Source organism: Musca vetustissima, unplaced genomic scaffold (genome assembly GCF_032173495.1).
Source record: "Musca vetustissima isolate MV318-11 ecotype Yass unplaced genomic scaffold, APGP_CSIRO_Mvet_v1 utg1769, whole genome shotgun sequence".
NCBI classification, from domain to species: Eukaryota; Metazoa; Arthropoda; class Insecta; order Diptera; family Muscidae; genus Musca; species Musca vetustissima.
The window spans coordinates 188688-210051 of NW_026882413.1; the positions used below are offsets into that span (position 1 = coordinate 188688).

Below are 21364 nucleotides of genomic sequence, written 5' to 3' on the forward strand. Positions count from 1 at the left end.
ATTTACAAGTAAAAATACAAATAAGTTTACAGATACACTTTTACAACAAAAAGTCCAACATTTGCTTTTTTGTACAAATTGTTGTGTTTCATTTTGTATTTTGTTTGTTAAACATATTTCCGTATCAAAAAAAATGAAAGGATGAAATGGGCTGAATACTACAACAACCAGTTACAGAATATGGTACGGCAGGACTTGGGTTCATGTAGCAGGTCTATATAATAATAACAAGAACAACAGCTAGCAGAATACCTACCAATGCCAGCCAACCAACCAACAACACGAAATATTACAAAGTTTTATTTTTGAAAACCACAAGAACCCCAAAAACTATACATTTCTACAATTTCGTTTCATCTTTTTGTGTTCGTCTTCTTCGTCTAAGATTTCTTGTGGTTTTGTGCCCTCTTTCTCCCCCTATCTCTTTCTCATTGGCAAGCACACAAGTTGCAAGTAACGCAGAGGGTCAGTTGTTTTTGTGTGAAAATAAACAAAAATACTGGTCATATATCATGCACAATTGTGTCGTATATTACAAGCAAAACAACTGTCATGGAGTGACAGAATATTCTTGAATATCTTTCGACGACCTATCTCTCTCTTGCTCTCTCTGTTTTGTCTTTGTAGTTTAGTTATGTTGAGTTTTCAGAATTTCTTTGTATATAAATCTTAAAGAAGAAGTTCTTTTTTGCCTGTTTATTTATGGTTTAGCATCCCGTGGGTTAACAAAAAAAATTGGTCAGGACACACCACCCAAAACTCGCCCAATGGTCATTTGTATTGATTTTTATCAAGCTGTAACGATTTGTTAACAGCTTTTAGATTTGATTTGGTTTTACTGGATGTGTGTCGGTGTGCGATATGTGAAGTAAGTTCACTAAATAAATGACAAAATGTCATAAATAAAAATGAGAAAATATGTGCAAATATTTGTTAGTCCTAATTTTAACAGACATTTGGTTAAAACAAACTGATAATATTAGGTTGGGAAAAAAGAATCCATTATTTTTTCGCCAGATAGCTGTACTGATAGATTTCACGTAAAATGTCGATCAAACAATTTCAGATTTATGCTCGTTGGAAGGGTGACATTTCATTTGCGAGTTACAAGGTATTAAAAATGAAAGTGAACAATGAGAAAATTCGGTATATTTTACAGTTTTTCTTTGAAAAATGTGAACAATCAAGTCAAGTGGCTAAAATTGTGAATGGTGTTTATGGCACCGATACTATAAGAGTAATTTATGTGCAATTTTCGTTTCTTAGATTCCGTTCAGGAATTCTTCCTCGCACATGTAGGCCGGTCGTCGAAAATGTCGATAAAAACGGACAAATGATCGAGAAATGCCTTTAAAATGTCAACAAATCATATGACAAAACGGTACATATTTGGCCCAAATCGGACATTCCGAAACATGTTTAAATAAAGTCCTATAGTTCATATAAAATAATGGATTCCCTCTTTCCCAACCTAATATAATTAGGAACATTTTGTCGCCTTCTGACTTCACATAAATTTTTTGATTACTTTTAAAGGAGGCTCAGCAGTTTCGGTCATTTATTTATTTTTTATTTGATTCAGGATTAGACATTTATTTATCTAATTAAATTAAAACTAAGAACACCTTCACCAGACATAAAACACTGTATCGATATAACACGCTCAGGGAAGCTCTCTTGCCCCAGACTTGTGCTTGGCAAAATGTTCAAGAGTTTTTATTTATTTATTTATTGTTTAGAGCTTCATATTAAATAAAAATAATATAACATACAATTTTTATATTTTTAAATATATAAAGTCTCATTCTTTTCACTCATAGTTACTCATTTAATATATACGATTTATTTCAATACTTTTTAAAATTCCTGTAATATATTTAAATTGCAAATAGTCACCATTAAATAGTTCATTATTTTTTATCAACACTCATATTTTTATTTTCCTCAAGCATATTGTAGTTGCACTTTGTACCAAAAGAAATTGTTCGTCGCAACAGACGCAATAATCTTTAAATAAAATACTTTAAAAAGTGTTTGGATAACTTTATTTTGCCATAAAAATACAGATAATAATTTGAAGAAGAAAAACTCACAAAAAAAGAAGAACAGAAAAATAAAAATGAAATATAAACACTTTTTTGGCGTATGTGAATATATGTGGGTATAATAGGGTGGCTAGATGTATGTGAAACTGTTTTTTTAATAAAACATATTATAATTCTAACAACAAATATTTATGAAAAAGGTATCATTTCCAAACTGCTGTCATGCAAAAAAATGTATTGAATTATTTTCAATTAAATACAATTATATTGAGTTTGAGTTTTTAAAAATAGGTCATATAATTTTATTAAAACTATTTTTTTTTAATTTCATAATATTGCATTACACTCAATTTTGTTCGAAATTTGTCTTCGACCTTTACATAAACAGACTGTTAGTTCAATTTAAACTGAATTTTTCTTATAAATGTTCACTTTATAGTTAATTATGTGTATTCCCCTTTAACCACCCTAACAAATCATCGACGCACATGCATTGGACGTTATCGTTATGAAGAAAGAAGGATTTGCCGGCATTTGTGTTCTCTGTTGCCACTTTGCAATCTCTGAAATAAACAATGTTAATAAACGATCTGATGTTGGCATTTTTTTGCCTCTACTCCTCTTTTCGCACTGGCATTTCGGCAATCCTTCGATTCGTTGGGAAAATGTTGACGTGGTACCAGGGTCCATGAGAACATTTGGCGCCATTGTTTGTTTACGCTTTGCTCGATGTGTCGTGGCTGTGGTGTCACAAAGACGAGACAATTCAAAGCAAACAAGCGACCAACCAACCGCACACACAACACTGCAACAACGGCGCACGGCCACCGCAGCAACGGTGATGGTGCAACTGCAGTGGCAGTGGCAACAGTAACCACAAATACTCTAACCGAAAATAGCAAAACAACTCAAACTCAATTCGAATTGAGGAAGAAGCACGCATATAAACACATGCGTTACCTTGTTCCCAGGCATCCGGCGAAAAAAACAACCTCCAATACCACACCTATGTTAAGCTGAAATCAAGGCGAAAAAAATGTAGAATAGTTTGGAAATTTTTATAAAACCATGCATGTTTTTCCCCCATTTGTTCATTGCAAGGTTTTATTTTTTTTCTCTCTCGGTTATCGTTATGGAACATCTAAATTTTACACTTCTAGATAACAGTTGTTTTCTTGTTTTGTTTTACTAATACCCAACCACCACAGTACAATGCCATCCATACCTTTTACGAGTCGAGGTCGGAATTGGGCAATGCGTATGTGGTGGTCGGTCTGGGAGATGTTTCGATTTTTTGTTTGTTTTTGGTCACTCTTCCTTCCGTTTCCTGTTATGTAGCCATACTGAGTTTCGGTAGCATTGTCACCGTTACTGCAATTTCTATTGTTTACGATGCTGGGATTCAACTCGTTTTAGGTTATATTAAAATTGTATTATTTTCACATTTATTAAAGAAATTTATGTGTGAATACATTAAGAATGCAAAAAGGACTGCTAACAATAAAATGGAACTGCTATTGTTTTCATTGAGAAATAGAAAACAGTGATCGCATTTAGATTTTGTTTTTAGGAATAGACAAACATATAAAATATATATTCAAAGAAAACTGTGAATATAGGTAACATATTGTGTACCAAACTCTGGATAGAAACAGGAATGACCTGACTTAAATAAGAAAACTACATTTTTTGGTGGAAATTATTTTCCATTTTTAATCACCACAGAAGCTCTACTAATCATATCGTCGCCTCCGAAGAATAGTATGCTAAGTCCGAAAAGTGAGTTTTTCAGCAGAAGCTTTCAAAGTATGGAAGTTTTTTAAATCTTACGTGCCATGCTAAGTACATTTTTGCTTAAAACTTTAGTTTGGATTGGCCGATTATTACCAAAATTTCAGAGAATTTAAATTAGGGACCGTAGTATCTAAAATCGTAAAGAAGATGCTAAGTCGACTATGTCTTTTGAATAAACCATGTGAATACTCTTCGCAATCTCTAAAATATGTTTAGCATATAAAATCTTGAGTTTTGGTTTTAAATTTTAATATGGCAATCCTAAAAAGTAAAGACTGGAAATATTATAGGACATCAATCAGCATAAGCCATAATGAATTGTATTACCTCGACACCTAAATTGTCATAAAAATCCGATAGAAACCATTCTAGCCGTAATCATTATGCACACGATTCGTATTTGGGATGAAATATACAAGAAACCGGACTATGTTATATATGAGAGCAATATATAAATATGAAACGATTTAATGCACATGTACAATTAGGTCGCCTTTGTGAAATTTCATATGGGGCAGATCATAAACATGATAGATCTGGCTGAAAAAATTAAGACCAATATTTATTTTGCCAGCGGTAAAAATATTTCAAATAATGTTTGATTAATATCTGCATGTTCAATAAAATATTTCTTTTACACTCTTCCTTTAAATTTCGTAATAAGCATACATAAACCACTGTGCTTCCAAAAATAAGGATATATGCTAGCATTACAATTTAGATTTTCTTACATCCTAAATAGGGCGGATGTGCATTTTGTTATCCTTAGTGATGCTGTATGTGCTGCACCTACACACACATACACATTCAAGTGTTTGTGATTACATCACAAAACTCAACACACGCACACACATAAACACATCATCATCCCAACTACAACCTCAATGCAAAAGGGAAACAAAGCACTTCCGGTTAGTAATGATATTGCACACAAAGTCGACACAATTTAACAATAACACATTCCAAGACCGGAAATGTATTTTCTAAATACGTTTCATTTTACTTCTACTTAACATCATCATCATCATTGTAATCCACCTTTCCAGCATTGAACTCTGGCAAAGCGTAAAAACGTGTCCAAGCATTTATTATTTATTATATTTTTCAGTTTCCACTTGCTTTTCGGCAAGACAAAGCAGCTGGAATTCGAGCAAAACAAAAAGAAGACCAAAATTTAAATTTTATCCAAACATCTAGGACATGCAGTTTTTAAATCAATCAATTTAGTTTGGACATTTAAAAAGGAAACCTTTTGTTCGTTCTGCTGTGTGTATGTGGGTGTGGGTGTTTTTCTCATTTTCCTTCGCTTGGGCCCATTTTCCCATTCAACATGGTCGTAAGGTGTTAAAACGTGAATGCTGCTCTGTTTGCCAACGTTGACAATGTGTCAAAAGTAATTAGGCAAAACACGTCATCTACAATGCCATTGCCATTCCATTGATGATGTTGTTGCCATCCAGACTGCCACTACTACTACAACTACAAACTAGTGCAATCGTTAACGACAATGACAACGCCAACGACAGGAGGCACTATAATTTGCTTTTACAGGCGAAACATTGCTGCCTATCTGCCGTTTGGTCTGTCCGTATGCCTGCCTGGCTGCCTGCAACAACTCCCAGTCCCCAAGAAAAACAGAATTGATGTTGTTATCTATGGCCAACACCGTTGTTCTTTACTAGGTATCGATAATGAAGCGTGTTTGTTTGTTTTAACACGCTTTCCGCTTGTCACCCTTCGCGTGTCTTCTCTCCCACGGCCATTGATGTGTGGGTATTTGTTGGGAATGCCTTCTGCAGCCATATGCAATGACATTGTTAATGGTATATGTTGGAGGCTATCAATGAACATGGCCGGGTGTTGATAATGTTCAACATACAAACGGTATACAGTCGGATCCATATAATGACATTTCATTTATGTGAGAAATTTAATTTTCAAAATTGCAAATTCAAGACAAAGTTATAAAAAAAATCTGATGCTGCAGTAATTTTAAAATTAGGAAAATTAGTATTTTATTTAAATGCAAACAATATATAAATTTTCTATAATAATTTTCTATAAAATCATACTTGTTCCAATAAAGAAAGTAAACTGCTAAATTTTTGTTGAAATCTACCCATATTGAGATCGGATTGTTTTTCCATAGCCTGTCTTGTCACGTTCAGTAATTGGGATTCCTGGGTAACAATCGTCGTTACCTAGCGGTATTAAAATGAATGTATTTTTGGGTATTAAAATAAATGTATATGACTGACTCTATTATGAAGTAGTGTTACATTAATTTTTGCACACAACATGGCGAGTATATCAATTTTAACCACTGCAAATAAAATTTTTATTGTAAGAATTCTAGAAAAATTAGTAAAGCGTTTGTAATTTGGCATATTCATCTTAGTTATGAGCAAATCCTTACAAAACCAACATGGAGCACATTATTCATTTTACAGCCATATTGTGATTAGTCGCTAACCAACATGTATTGTCCTATGTCAGCATGGTTCTGTATCTAGCAAATGTGAGCAATTTTGACACTACAATCTCCCATTTAATTTTTTTGAAGGTTTAGATGTAAGTCCGCAATGTCATCCGCGTCTGTGGCAGTGGAGTATTGGTAAATTGTAAACCATGTAGAACATGTATATGTTTGAAAGAGTACTGACATTTAACCAATTTATAAGGAAATGTTTGATTTGGGATGTTATCATGAGAGGTTGCGGTTCTCACTAATCCCGACATGTTGCTTGTGGCTAGGGATCCAATTAAGAACTATCTTTTGCTGAAGGATATACAAATATTTCTGTAGGTTATAATAATGATTCATATATACTGACCATCTGTGTCTAATAATATGCTCTACTTCTAACGATATTTACTGTGGTTGTTATGCTCTGTATTATATCGTGAAGTACTACATTGCTTAATTATTTTATAACATTTACTTAAAATGTCAATCGTCTGATATAAACTTAAAGAATAGTAATGCATTCTTTAAGAAATTTAAAAACTAACCACTGCCCCAATGAATTGTAACACTCATTCTTGCTTAAACGATTTCCCATAAATCGAAAGTAATTATATACTCTTTTATTAATATTTTTTTTTTCAAATAAGGCACAATGGTACGGCCTTCCTTTCCATGCTATAAATAACCCAAAAAACAAGAAACCGATCGATTTCTTTTGCATTATTGATGGCACATTTTCCGCCAAGAAGACCCAAGGAATAAAAAACCGCCACATATATAAATGGCACAGAAAATATTGCAGTTGTTGCTGGCAACCGCATTTTGCATTTCTGCCCCTATTGTCCTTTAATTAATATTGACCGCTAATTTATTTTTAAATGACAATTTATTTCATGCACGGCACATGGCACATGAAGCGAAGCGGTTCATATTTCTGGCAAGCGGAAGAAAAACAACAACACTAACAACATCGCTCATTTCCGTTTAAGGAAATGCAGTCACCCACACAGGAATACAAATTAAATGTTCACACCACAAGCCATGCACTCACACACACACCTATACAAATATGGTATATGGTCAATGTGTTTATAATTGCATACTATCGATCCACAACATACGGAGACCTTCCTGTGTGGGTCAGCAGCAGTCAAAAGGTGAGGGAAGTTGATATTCAGCGAACAATAAATGCAAGTGGCAGGCTGGCCTCCTTTGGTCTTCCAGTTTTTTTCTAGTTGGTAGTTGTTGTTGGCCGCTTTCTTTTTGCCATAATAAACTGTTTTGTTTGTACCTTTCCTGTTGATGACTGGCAAGGGTTTTAAGTTTTCTTTTAGTGCTGTTCTTATTTCTTTCATTTTTGTTCTCCACTTCATGCTTCTAAGTATGATATGTGGAGCAAAGGGTCACATACACACACACTCACACATATATTTTGTAGTTTTCCCCACCCACCGCTATCTTTGCCGCCACTACTACCACACCACCACTGCTGACAGGTACTCTGAGCCATTTGTTACAGCAAAGGTAGAGCAAAGAGGCGGAGGGGCGTTCAAGTGTGAGTGCAATATTTACTGGGCCACACTTGAAGCAGCTTTTGTAAGACATATTAATACTCATTCATAAATCATGCATGTGCCAAAAGGGAGTACAAGAAAAATGAACAGTGGAAAACAAAAACAGAATAGACATCACATGGCCAAGGTGGCGGAAGAGGCGGAGGTGGTAACAGTAGCTGCAACAATAACCAAGTTGAAAAGTAAATTTACTATATTTAATGGAAAGGAACAGTAAGAAAATGAAATGAAAACACTTGCCAGGTCTCGATGGTGTTGGCCAAGTATAGGTGACTACCAACCAATGCAATTGCCAATGAGCATTGCCACCAATTACATTCCAACAATATCAAAAAACAAAAAAAGAACAGCAATCACTGAGTCCTTACTGTATTAAGTCTAGTATATGGTTATGAACTGCAGTAGCAATAATAATGGCCACCTTTAAAATTGCCAGTAAATCCTCCAAGTGAAATAATTTTCTAATGGGTTGGAAGGTCGGGTGGCTGAGTGACAGTCAGTATGGCATGTGAAGCAGAGAAAAGAAAACAAACAAAACGTTCAATCAGAATCAACACGACATAAACATTACCTTTGTATGTATTTTCCAAGGCCGAGGTCTTTTGGCTGTTTATTTGCAATTATAAAAGTTTAAGGTTTCCAACAAACCCAGCTACAGTGTAATTATAATAACTATAAGTAATAACTAGATGTAAAGGGGTTCTTAAGTCGTCCATCTATAGAGAAACTGAAATATGCATACTAAATGCCTATATTATGACTAGAAGTTATCTATAGTTTATGGAGTTTATATATTGAGAACCTAGTTAATATTATGTATTATGTTTCCTAATTTCGACAATATCGCTTACCCTCTATATATAAAGAATATATAGGAGACCATTTATATATTAAAGGAATTTATCTTATATTTATAAAAGGTATTCTGTTTTATAGAAAAACAATTATAACAGTTTATAGAAAGAAATTTGTAAAAGAACCCTAAACTTGTTCTCAAAGTTTTCCTATTTAGAATTCAACATGTTTTCAATTCCTATATCTATTTACCCTAAATATTTGTTGGTAATATAAAATCTACTTCGAATGAAGATCCTCCAATTCACAAGAGTGTCTATCATCTAATGGGCCGTATAAATTGAACTCATTTTTCGGCATTCATTTTTGGTAAAATCTATTCAATTTTCCCTTCATCTCATTCGCCAATAGTTACTACAGATATCCTTCTATGGTCCTTTAGCATCTAAACGTACGTTTTTTATGTTGCATTTTTTACGGAGATGATATGCCACAATGCATATGTGTTTTTGTATAGTACACATTCATACATTCGCATAGAGCAACGAATTACCTGAAAATAACCTAGGCATAATCAAAAAATATCTTGCTGTGGGGAAGAGAAAAATCAATGACAACAAAGGATGCCATTATGTTAGCTTAGAAATTAGGAGTTTGTATAATTGTTGCATGTTACTAATGTTGAATATAAATTAAAAAAGAAATAGAAATGTCCCTTGATTCTGTGATAGGTTTCAGAAATAAAATGTAAGAGCTATAACTAACACGATATAATATTTTGTATATAAAATTGTATTGCCTGTTAATGAAAGTATTTGGGAAATTTATAAATATATCCTTTAGGCCAGAGAAGACCTAATATATATTTACGATGGTTAAATAAGTTGCTTGCTTTTCTACCACAACATACAACGAAAACGCTGTTATCCTTATTTAATTTATTTTCATTTCATAAATACTCACAATAATTATTATTTTTTTATGTGACAGGTGATTTGACAATTACAACAAAAACTTAAACTATTGGTCTCTTAAATAATTCCCAAAAATATGTTATAAAATGTGCAATTGTATTAGTTTCTACATTTTCTATTTCCCTTTGAATTTGCTTCTTTTTGTTCATTTGTTTGTTTTTATTTTACTAAGGTTGTCTTTCCTTAATTAAAGTTTGTAACATGCGGGAACCGACAAAACTTCTTATGCCCCTATTACAATTCCTCTAAGTAGCATTTTATGCCAAAACACCAACAAAAACAACAACATCAGCTGTGGTGGAGGCGCTGCTTTCGGGGCCAACAAATGTTCAAATGGCAAACTTTAAAGTGGAACTAATTTGTTTTAATAACAAACAATCCAAACAGACGCCCAACCTGCATTGCAACCACCCGCCGAACTCGGCACAATTCCGCCATTCTCTGGGCGGGGAGTTGGAGGCACAAAAATGGCAACAGAAACAAAATTAAATTGTACTAATAAATGTTTTTGGGCGGGATTTGTACAAACAAAACAAAATTAAAATGTTTATGAAATTGAGATTGCGTTTTTCAGATTGCTGGTAGTTTACACGTTGCCTTCTTGCTTTGTTGGCGGGTTGTATGGCTGTCTTGGTAGTTTTCTTCCCGCTGCTAGATATTTAGATTCTTGGCATACAGTTTGAAGAGTATTTGGGCCAGCCAAGAAATCCAATTTTGTTTCGTTTCGCATTTTCGGTTTATAATGAGGCATTTCATACCAAAAAAGAGAGGAGAATATTAATAATTGTTTGTAGTTACAATTTTATTAATGTTATTAGCCAGAAAATATCCATAATTGTTGGTGGAAAATATACAAATTGTTGCTGTGCTATGTGGCGTATGAATAATTATAATAATGAATTATCTTCATACTCCATGGCTGCGTGGTAACTACTAACAATAGGCACTTGGTGGCGTATGAGTGTACATGGAGCAATTTATTCATACGCACCATGGGAAAACATCTGTACAAATGATATATTCGCATTTCGATTTTTTTTTATATTTTAATAAAATGTTGTATTTTAGACAAAAAACAAACATTCAAATTTAGAAATATTCAATTGCGGCATATAGGCATCCTATACATAGACATACATATAAATATTTACGACATGTGAATTATATATAAATGTTCAATAAAATATTTAAGCCTCATATTTTAACTGAGTACTTACGTGGCCTGTTACCCACTGCAAACATTTTGAGCTATTTTTTACTATTCCCAATATTCATAATAAGCATTTTGCCCACATAAAATTTTGTCCAGTTAATCGTACTTTTTAATTAAGTTTTCTCCATCCGGAGAGCTTACCTACAATTGTTAGTAATTCCATTTACGATAACAGTAAGCCAATTAATGATTAAATAATTCACCAATACAAACACTGCTTCTGCTGCTGTTATGTAATTTTTAAATACTACTTACAACAATTGCCATATCATTATGCGAAAAAGTATTAACTGTTTATAATTACAAATTCAAATCGCATTATTATTACCAATGTATTAGTGAAAATTATTTAAAAAGCATCGGTTGGGAGGGCCTGAAAATTGTCATATATTTTGAATTGATATAAACCCTGTTTAAACTTTAAATATTTCAATTGTGTATAAATTCCTATTAGTGATTTCGGTGATATCTAGTTTTTTTTTACAAATGCCAATATAAAATCCAATAATAATGTATAAATATGGATATTTATAAATAACTCTACAGGCATACAAACATACATTGATGCATATGCACATCAGCTTACAATCGACTTTAAATATCAACTAGTCTGCAGAGTAGTATTACAAAATATGTATCCATATATATAGAATACATAGAATACATTTGATTGATCATTTATTCATTTTCAGTCACTCACTCAACTAGCCAGTTAGATAATGAAAATGATGATGATGATAATTCACCAGATAATATGAGAGCAATGTGTGTGTGTGTGTTTGTATGTACATTTTATAATTATATATGAAATGCATACTAAAAATTAAACAGACTTTTGAGGGATATTTTACCAAAAATGCCAATGAAATGCCATCCATCACAAAGTACTTCTGCTACGAATTTTTGGACAACGACAAAACCTTATTATAAATGCAAATGTCACGCATCTACATGCCATTGGCAACAACAACAGCAACAACCATTCGTGTGCTGCTCCACCATTAAACATCATTGCATTGCTTGTTGTCGTATTTTAAATATACATATTCTCGAAATTGTGTATTTCTCTATGTGAGTATGTGTGTGTGTGCAGTTGTCCCTTGTCGGTATGTGTGCTTGTATTCCAGAGATTGATTTCAAGTCAATTCACAAAATTTCCAATAAATTTTGTTGAAAAATGATTGTGCTCATTGCATTGCATGCCACACACACACACACACAAACACACGCCAGTTGTTATTGCTGTCATTTCCACAAAAATGCCACGTGCAGTTTCTTGTGTAGAACAGTTTCGTTGTCTTCGGAATAGTCGGAAATAATGACATCAACATTTAATAGCTATAACGAAACTAATAAACTTCAGGGAGATACATAAAGGATGGCGAGGGGAAAATGTTCGTTTATATTGAAATGTTAAACCGACTTTCAATGAATTTAATTCAATTTAAATAATTTGAATACACTTATTAAAAGGGCAAATATTTGATTATACCCATAAAATATAGATCCGTCTGTCATTATTTAAACAATTTGAAAAAACCTTTTGTATTACCGGCAAGGTAAAAATAATGGTTTATGTTCATTTCAAAAAGAAAAATGTAGGTACCTGCAATTTGTTTTATAAGAAATTCGCGCCTAGGCAGATAAGCTTCAGCACCTTTGACACAACAATCGAAGAAAGTCCAAAATGCACCAAAACAAAACTAACTCTTTACTGCCTACCATGTGTAATAACTTCGTGACATAAACGTTTAGTATTTTCATCGCAGACGTTTTACAAAACAATAGATTGTACCAGTCCGACGACTGCAACCTTTCATAAAACTTAGCAATGTCAAAATTTAGTAGGCAGTGAACCTATGCAGAATCCGATATATCTTTTTAAATCCCATTCGGTTGGGAAAATGCGAATCTGTGGTCCTACACTCATTTGTGTAAATCAATTCCTGCAGAAAAGTTTTCAATTAATTAAAATTAAAAAAAATTCTGGCATATTCCAAATCTTAACCCATTATGCCATTTTTATTATTATTATTTTCGTTATGCATTAAAGATATTATTTTAATTTGTATTTTTTGATGAATTCCAAATCGATACTATCATGGCAATACGATTTAAGACAATCGTTGCATATTTTGGGCCCATGGGCATCCAACACACTGCGATCAAACTATGAAGACAATTCTTAGTTTCTTACAAATTATCTTTTGGTCGATATTTCAAAATCGCATTAAAATGTCTTATAACGCATTTCTCGGAATGCAATTGTGGGTAACGCAAGTAATACGAAATTTTACAATACCGCCCCCACCGCAATGCAACTGGGCACAATATGCATTTGTTCATGTGCTTGTATGTATGAGTGAGTGAGCAAGCTCAGCCATAAGTACGTTAATATATTGCTTCAATAGTTAAAGGACATAATCTTCATATTATTGGTAGGCATTAGGTGGTACTCATACATACATTCGAATACTTGCATACCGACATAACATGGTTGGTGCCACCTCCTCTATATGTCATGCACCTCCCTCCATATTACACTAGTACCCTCTCCCCCATTAGATGTTAAAACGCATATTTAAGCCTCTCAAAACAGCTGCTACATTTGCCTATCTCAAACCATATTAACTTTGTGCAATTGTGGGTGTGTGTGTGTCGTATGTGCCACACAGGTTTTTCTTTCGAAACATTTAACCATATGCCTCAGTGTGTGTGTGGGTGGACTGGTTGGTTGGTTGGTGATTACGTACTTATTACAAATGTAGAAAATAATTGCATATAATGAGCGGATAACTGCGTTCGTTATATACTTTATTCATTGCATTGCTGACGTAGCTTCTAAAAGCTGCCACAGTCACACAGCTGCTGTTGATATTCATATAGGCTTTGACATGCATTTATATGTAGGTACACAAAATCGTGAACAGACGGGACATGTACATGTGCAAGAAAATATTCTGTTTAAATAATATTGATACCCTACACCACAAAATTGGTGGGTTTATTACTTGGAGAAATGTTGGCTTAATCGTCCATCGCATATCCACCTTTATCAATTAATGAAATAAAATTCTGTGGAATAGAAATCTAGATCCTCCGAACATATAGAGGATCTATGTATCTCAAATATTCACCGAGTTACAATCTTACCCATTGTTCAGGACTTCCATTTGTTTTTAATTTTGTTTAGTCAATAATAAATACCCCTCGTTAGAATTATATTCGCCTGCGAAAATGATCTATTCTAATAAAATATTGAGAAGTTTCCCTTTTAGGACTGTATGGTATTGCCAAATCGGATCCATTCGATATTACAATTTTAATTATAGTTAAACAGGATTTGCTGTCCCTTTTTTTGCGTATGTGTGTGGCTGTTTTGTAGTATAAGTCTAAAATTACATCGAATGTTGAATCCGAACGATGTATTTGATTTCGTGTCAGTTTTTTGTTTTGTTTGCAATTTTATATTTTCCCCCGTCATTCGTTCATTCATGCCATTAAATATATACGATTGGGGGATGGGGGAGAAATATTGCTACTACCACTTCTGATGCGATATTTATGTGGGTGTATATGTATGTATTTTTTGTACATATGTTTGAATGTAATATCTTCGAGTGACTACCATCGACTGGCAGTTGAACTGACATTGTAACTGTCAATATGTGAGGTGTCGTCACAAGTAATATTGCCAATTGTTTCGGTAGTTGCGCTGTTGTTGGCGTTGCTGCTATTGTACAATTGTCATTGGGCGGGTATTCTTGTTATTTTTGTTGGAATTAAATGTTACTGCGAAATATGTATAGAAAGGAAATGTTACATGCATACTGTTCAGGCCAATAGCAATATAAGGGCCTTTAATCCAACCTAAAATAAATTCAGTTCTGCTTCATGACAAAAAATTCTTAAAAGCATATATTTAGAATTTCTAGAACAAGATTTTTATATATGTATTTTTGGGGCGTAATTAGTATCTACAATGGAGACTTTATGTTTAGATAGATCCACTTATAGTAAAAAATGAGTAAACATCTATTAAACATATAATTTTTTTTAAGTAAATATAATTTTCATAATACGGGTATACATTTTTAATCCCAATATTGTTTTCAAAATTCAAGGAATGGAATTCGACGAACCACATATTTAGGAATTCGTATATATGTATTCATATATAGAGGCAATAATATTTATCTTCCACAAAAGGTCCCCTCCTGTATCTATTTATTTATCCCCACAATTTCCGACAGTTGTCCATCAACACACTCACCCACCGTCGCTATAGGACCACGTTACAACGAGTCGCATAAATTATTCGTTGGCAAAGTCATTATTTTGCAAATTACTTGTGTTTTTATACATTAACCATTGAGCCACATTATAGTCACATATTTCCGAACTCACAAAATCGCACGCAATGACACACATGTGCATAAATTCGTGTGGTAAATATGCGCGTCTTCGTTTTTATTGATCGACATTGGGGTGTGTTCCAAATCAATTCAAATAAAAATATGTATAAATAGTTTTAAAATACATTTGAGGCTCCATTTAATTGATAAAAATGGATCCATGAATAGTAATTGCTCCTAGAAAGGCATATACTTAGATATAAATTGGGGAACATAGTGTATTCAGAAACGTTTAAATCTGATTATAATAAATTAATTCAAAAAATGAATGGCTCTTCCTTTGATTGGATTTAAATAATAATGCAACCATTCTTGAGAATGTAGAACATTAAACATTGTGGACAGAGGAGACAAAAAATCCAAGAAAAAAATCCATAGAATATTACAAATTCTGTGCAATATTTTTCTTATACACCATTCTAAGAGCGAGTTTATGCTTATAACACTCTAAAATCTCTTAATATGCCTCCACAATCCAATTGCTGCCCTTTTCGCCTACTCACGCTTTACTTCGCAGTACGAAGGGGGTCCAATATTATTTAGCTGCGATTATGATGGGACCCTTTGTGTCTTCTAAAATATTACCAGGTGTTAGCTATAACATAAGATTGACTTGGCATTGAATTTTCCATACTAAATCATCACAGCACCCTTATATATTTCTGTACCCACATTCGCCGTCATGTGTATGCATTTAATTGTATATTCATCATCAATTTTGTTCAGGTGGTCATCATAACATACCTGTATACATATGTATGTATGTCTGTCTATACATGTACTTTCTTACGATATACGTCAATCGTTCATGTATATATTTATTTTTGTTTTTGTTGCTTGTAGTCGTTGTTGTTGTTATTGCTAGTCCTTAGCTGCCAATCGCAAAATTCTTCGATTTCCCATTAGGTTTTGGGCAAAAACAAGGCAACTATTAATGACAGCCCATGACCCAAGTGTGGGCGAGGAATGCTTAATTGACTCTAAGTGCACAGAGTTGCTATAGGTGACCTAGCATATTTCTGTGCATGCAATCATATTTATTTATATTTTTGTGTATGAAGGAAAAAAGGCAACAACAACAACAGGAAAGCAAACAAGAAAATAATTTAAGCTATGGCATATTTGAATAAGAAATTCCTGAAAGGGACTACATACATATGAACAGTACATAGTACAATTTTTTATTATATATGTTAGTAAAATATGATAATATTTATAAATTATGTACCTGCCATGGAAGATGTTGTAGGGAAAAATATATTTTCATATTAGGCGTTGTAATAAATTCTTCTTGGTTCTCGAAGTAGCAGAACTTATATTTGAAGCAAAAACTGTAAACTCTGGAATGTTGAAGCGCCGAAACAAACTTCGATTTATTCTTTGGCAATATTATGGTCAAATTCCTTTTGATCCCCAATGCGAATACGATTTTGTCAAAATAATTATGCTATCTAAAAAAACAAATATTCAATCTATTTGTAATCACATATCGTAACACTCACTGTCTTTGAAGTCTAACTCAATTTTAAGTTTTCAACATAATCTCATCCGATTTAAAGAAATTTCCATACGTACACACACACATATAATACTCCTTAGTTTTATTTTTTTACGTTATTTTCTTTCTTCCGACATCAAAATCAAATGCCAATCACTTTCATATTAAGATTTTTATGACTTTTCTATCGGGGCATTAGCATCAATTAAAATCCATCAACAAATTGTTTTAAATATTTGTTCAATAAACCAAAAACAAACAAATTTCATTTTCCTTCTATGAAATTTTACTAAATTTATTTTAATACCAACACACGAACAGACAACAAAGCACTAACACACGTACCATACGCACACACAAACACACACAGGATCATATAACTAATCCGAAGTAAAAATCTTTACCTTAAGTTGCTGACACATCACCTGCTGACTTCTTTCCCAAAGGGGCGAATAAGAACTTCTTGTGTTTTGCTTCGGTGTCTATGTGTATATACGTGTGTGTGTGAATGTGTTTTATATTTTCCTTTTATATATGTATGTATTTCTCTTCAACTTAAATAACTTGCAGATATTTATGCAAAACAACTACAAGAAAACACTGAGGCAAACAAAAAAGGTGGGAGACACAGAATGCAAAACGAAAAAGAAGGCAATGCTAAAATAAACAAATCTTTTGAATTTAATATAACTCGAAAGTCTTGTGTACACAATTTCTTTGTCATCTTTGTTTTGTTTTAGCTTGTCTTCTCCGTGGTCGTCGTCTTCTTCTTCTTCTTCTGCATCATCATCTTCATTTTGGTCCCTGTCTACATTTCCTTCTTGGGTTTAACTTGATGTTGTTTAACCCATCATTTACAACCTTTTTTCCTTGCGGATTTTTCCGTTTTTACCCTCGTGGCTGGCACACACACAAAACTAAACAGAAACTTTATCGTAATCTGTGGCCCAAGCCGGGTAACAACCACAAGCAGCATCAACTACGACAACAGCAGCAACAACAACAACTACTGCACTTCCCACTAAGGCAAAGTTTATGTTATTTGGTCAACAAAATAACAACACAATAATACAATGACAACGGCAGTAACAACTGAATGAAAAATAAAAAGAAAACGAAAAGAAAAATAGAAATAGAAAACATCCATCGCCGTTGTAGTTCGACTACAGTGACTTGGATAAAGGACATGCCAGGGGAGAATTCAAATCAATATAATTCAAGAGAATAATTAAATGCATTATTAAAAATACATAAAAGAAAAACGAAAAATGATATTCTCACGCCGTTCACATATGGTGACAAGAAATTTATTTTTTTATGGACAAAGACATGATTTGTTATTTTTAATTTTTTTAATTGGTTTATTTGAGTTGATTTTATAGCCACATTGAAGTGGTTGTAAACCTATTATATACTCAAATTGTATGACGACCTAGTTTTTGAAAAACAAACCTCCTTGGTTATGTCCAACAGGTCAATAAAAATGTCCACTGTACTGACATACAGATTAACTACATTGTATATCTATTTGAGTGGAGCAACTTTTGTTATGGTAAAAAATAAGGACTACAAAATTTGCATATTTTGAAATAATATAGCCCATGGCATACCGAAAATATAGATTAGCTCTCCTATGTTTTGATCTGATTGCTAAATTTATCCGTACCTCATATGAATGTGTATTTTAATTTATATTCCTAGAAATAATTTTCATTACCCAGAACTCCCTTAGCTTCACTGTATTACGAAAATCTACATATATTCATATTGTGGCCTAGCCACCTTCCACCCACACTCGACACAAAGTTCACAGTCAAAAACTACTAAAATGACATAACTTAAACAAACCCCTACAACAACAAAAAAAAAAACAAAAATAAAAACCAACAAAAACATCATGGATCTTATAAAATCATGCGTTCGGGATGGCTATGGATAAGTGTCAGTCAGTCAGTCAGACGTAACGGTTACACGGGTACACCCGAAGCCACAACAGATAGAGGTTGGTTTGCATTAAAACTTATAAGGAAAACGAACGAACAAAATAAACTATGGGCAGCATGACCAAGAAACCCGAAAACAACAGAGAAATGTTAATGTTCTTGTTGTTGTTGTAGATTGCATTGCCTCTCCTCAAAAGATGTCAGTTAAAAACAGTTGGAAACTTTATGGCTATGACCAAAAACAAAAGTCGAATGAAACTCACCAAACTGAGAATGTACGGTTTAGATAGATACTCGAAAAAAACTATTGGGATTTAATAATAAAAATAAGTATTTCAGGATAGTTAGGCCATGATGAGCTCCTTCTTCTAGGGAGCTCAATAATAATAATAATTATGCGACATTGCGCCCAAGGACCCCAAGTTGTTGTTTAGAATATTAACTATAATTTATCATATTTTAACTATTGTTTTAATACTAATATAAAATTCGAAATCTTCTTAATATTTAATTTTAATATTTTGTCGTAATTCTTACTGAAATTGTTTTCCTTATTATCCTTATTTATGTTACAGGTTTTGGCTTCGTTACATTTCAAAGTGAAGATGTAGTAGATAAAGTTTGTGAAATCCATTTCCATGAGATAAATAATAAAATGGTAAGTATACAGTCATATTTCCGGTAGCTTTAAACTTCAATTCCTACTTCCAAGTGACCATGGAATATAAAAATATTTATATGTTCGTCTTTTTCTTAATTTCCAGGTCGAATGCAAGAAGGCCCAACCCAAAGAAGTTATGTTACCGGCAAATTTGGCTAAAACTCGTGCTGCTGGCCGTTCAGCTTACGGTGAGTTGGTAGTTTGGAGCAATAATGCTAACACATCTGCTGGTGGTGTTGGTGTTGCCGGTGGCATCGGTGTCGGCAATGGTCTGACCCTGGCCACCGCCACTGCTGCGGCCAATGCCACACATCCGCATGCCCATCAGCATCATCATCACCACCATCATCAACATCATGCACATGCCCACACACATCCGGGAGTATTTGGTAGCACCGCAACGACTGGGCCCACAACATCGGCATCCCTACGCTATACACCGTATCCATTGCCCACACATTTTTCAGCAGCAGCTGCTGCGGCGGCTGCCGCTGCTGCTGCTAAACAAGTTCAACAACAACAACAGCAACAACAAAACTTGGCTAATGCAGTAGCAGCAGCTGCGGCAGCACAATCGCATACATTTCTACCATTCGGGGCAGCAGCTGCCGCAGCGGCAGCATCAGCACCTAGCGCTGCATCTGCCGTCAATGGTCCCTCATTGCTGCAATATGCAGCTGCTGCCGCGGCCCAAAATCAGCAACCATCGGCAGTTATTGTCATACCGCAACAGGTTAATCACGACAACAGTCTGGCCAGGGCTGCAACACGTTCGGCCGGTCCCAATCCCCTAAGGCCAGCCGCAACGGCCACATTGTCCTATCCATTGACTGATTTGCTATCAGTACCGGGTCTTGATATGTCCGGAGCTACTCTATATCAATTGCCGGGTGCTAATACTCTCGGAATCTGACCAGCTTCAACGTTTCTAACACATTTGACACGTCCATAAATTAGAGCTAATTAAGATTTGCAACAAATATTCCGCCAAGGACAATTGAAATTATTTTTCACACCTTGACAACAAAAACAAAAAAGAGAAACCAACCAAAAACACACATATCTAGGTTAAATTTTATTATTCTAACTAAATTCATAACAATGTAATTTGTAAACGAATATGTCTACAGTTTTTTTAGGTTTAGATGCAACAAAAAATGTTATTAACTCCTCATTATATTAATTAATTAATTTAATTAAAACGTAAATTATTAACAACGAAAACAAAAACGATGATAATAATATTTATGCCAAAAGAAACCCACTTGAAAATTTGAAAATCAAATTCACATAGCTTAAAGAAAAACAATTTAACATAGTTTTAATACTGAAAGGTCCTTGTGTGTATTCCATTAAATAGCTAAACAAATACAATCACAAATCAAATGTGCTCAAATACATATTTAGGTAATCGTATTTGTAGGCAAAGGACCTTTGTTTTTTTTATATGTAAAATTCCAATATTTTGTAATTGATACACATATACCGATGTAATGATGTAATCAAAGTCGCTAAATGGACTTTATTAGCTTTTAAATAACATAACACGTATTTACATACATACATATTAACGTACATAATCGTATTATCTAACTATATAGAAATAATCGTCAATTGATTTATGAATATCAATCAATTAAAGCCATGATAAGAAGTGATATTTTATGGAAATGAAAAACGATATAATGCAATGCGCAGAGTGCTGGGCCAAAGAGGTCTATAAATCAATTTTCAAGTTAAATTTGTATTGTAAAGTAAAAGCCTATAACATGTTTAAAATATAGAATATGATTTTTTATAGGAACCCAGCATAGGACTTCTATTGAAAAGCTAATCTTCAGTTAAAAAATTGTATGATATCTTTTTATAAAATCGTATATATATAAAAACCCTCATTGTTGTTTATATAGGTGTATCTTAAGAAATATATCATATTTTTTTCAAATTAACAGGTCTTCAATATACTGTAGATTTTAACTAGGTAT

At 33.5% G+C, this 21364-nt stretch overlaps 1 protein-coding gene across 3 annotated transcripts in view; it reads left to right on the plus strand.

Annotated features, from left to right (window-relative positions):
• Positions 1 to 21364, plus strand: part of LOC133328745 (RNA-binding protein Musashi homolog Rbp6) — a 219639-nt gene that overhangs the window by 170039 nt on the left and 28236 nt on the right. For all 3 annotated transcript variants that reach the window (XM_061537292.1, XM_061537293.1, XM_061537294.1), the window contains exons 4-5: positions 19294 to 19376; positions 19483 to 19567. In XM_061537292.1, the coding sequence (XP_061393276.1) occupies positions 19294 to 19376; positions 19483 to 19567 (168 nt within the window). The remainder of the gene's footprint in view (positions 1 to 19293; positions 19377 to 19482; positions 19568 to 21364) is intronic.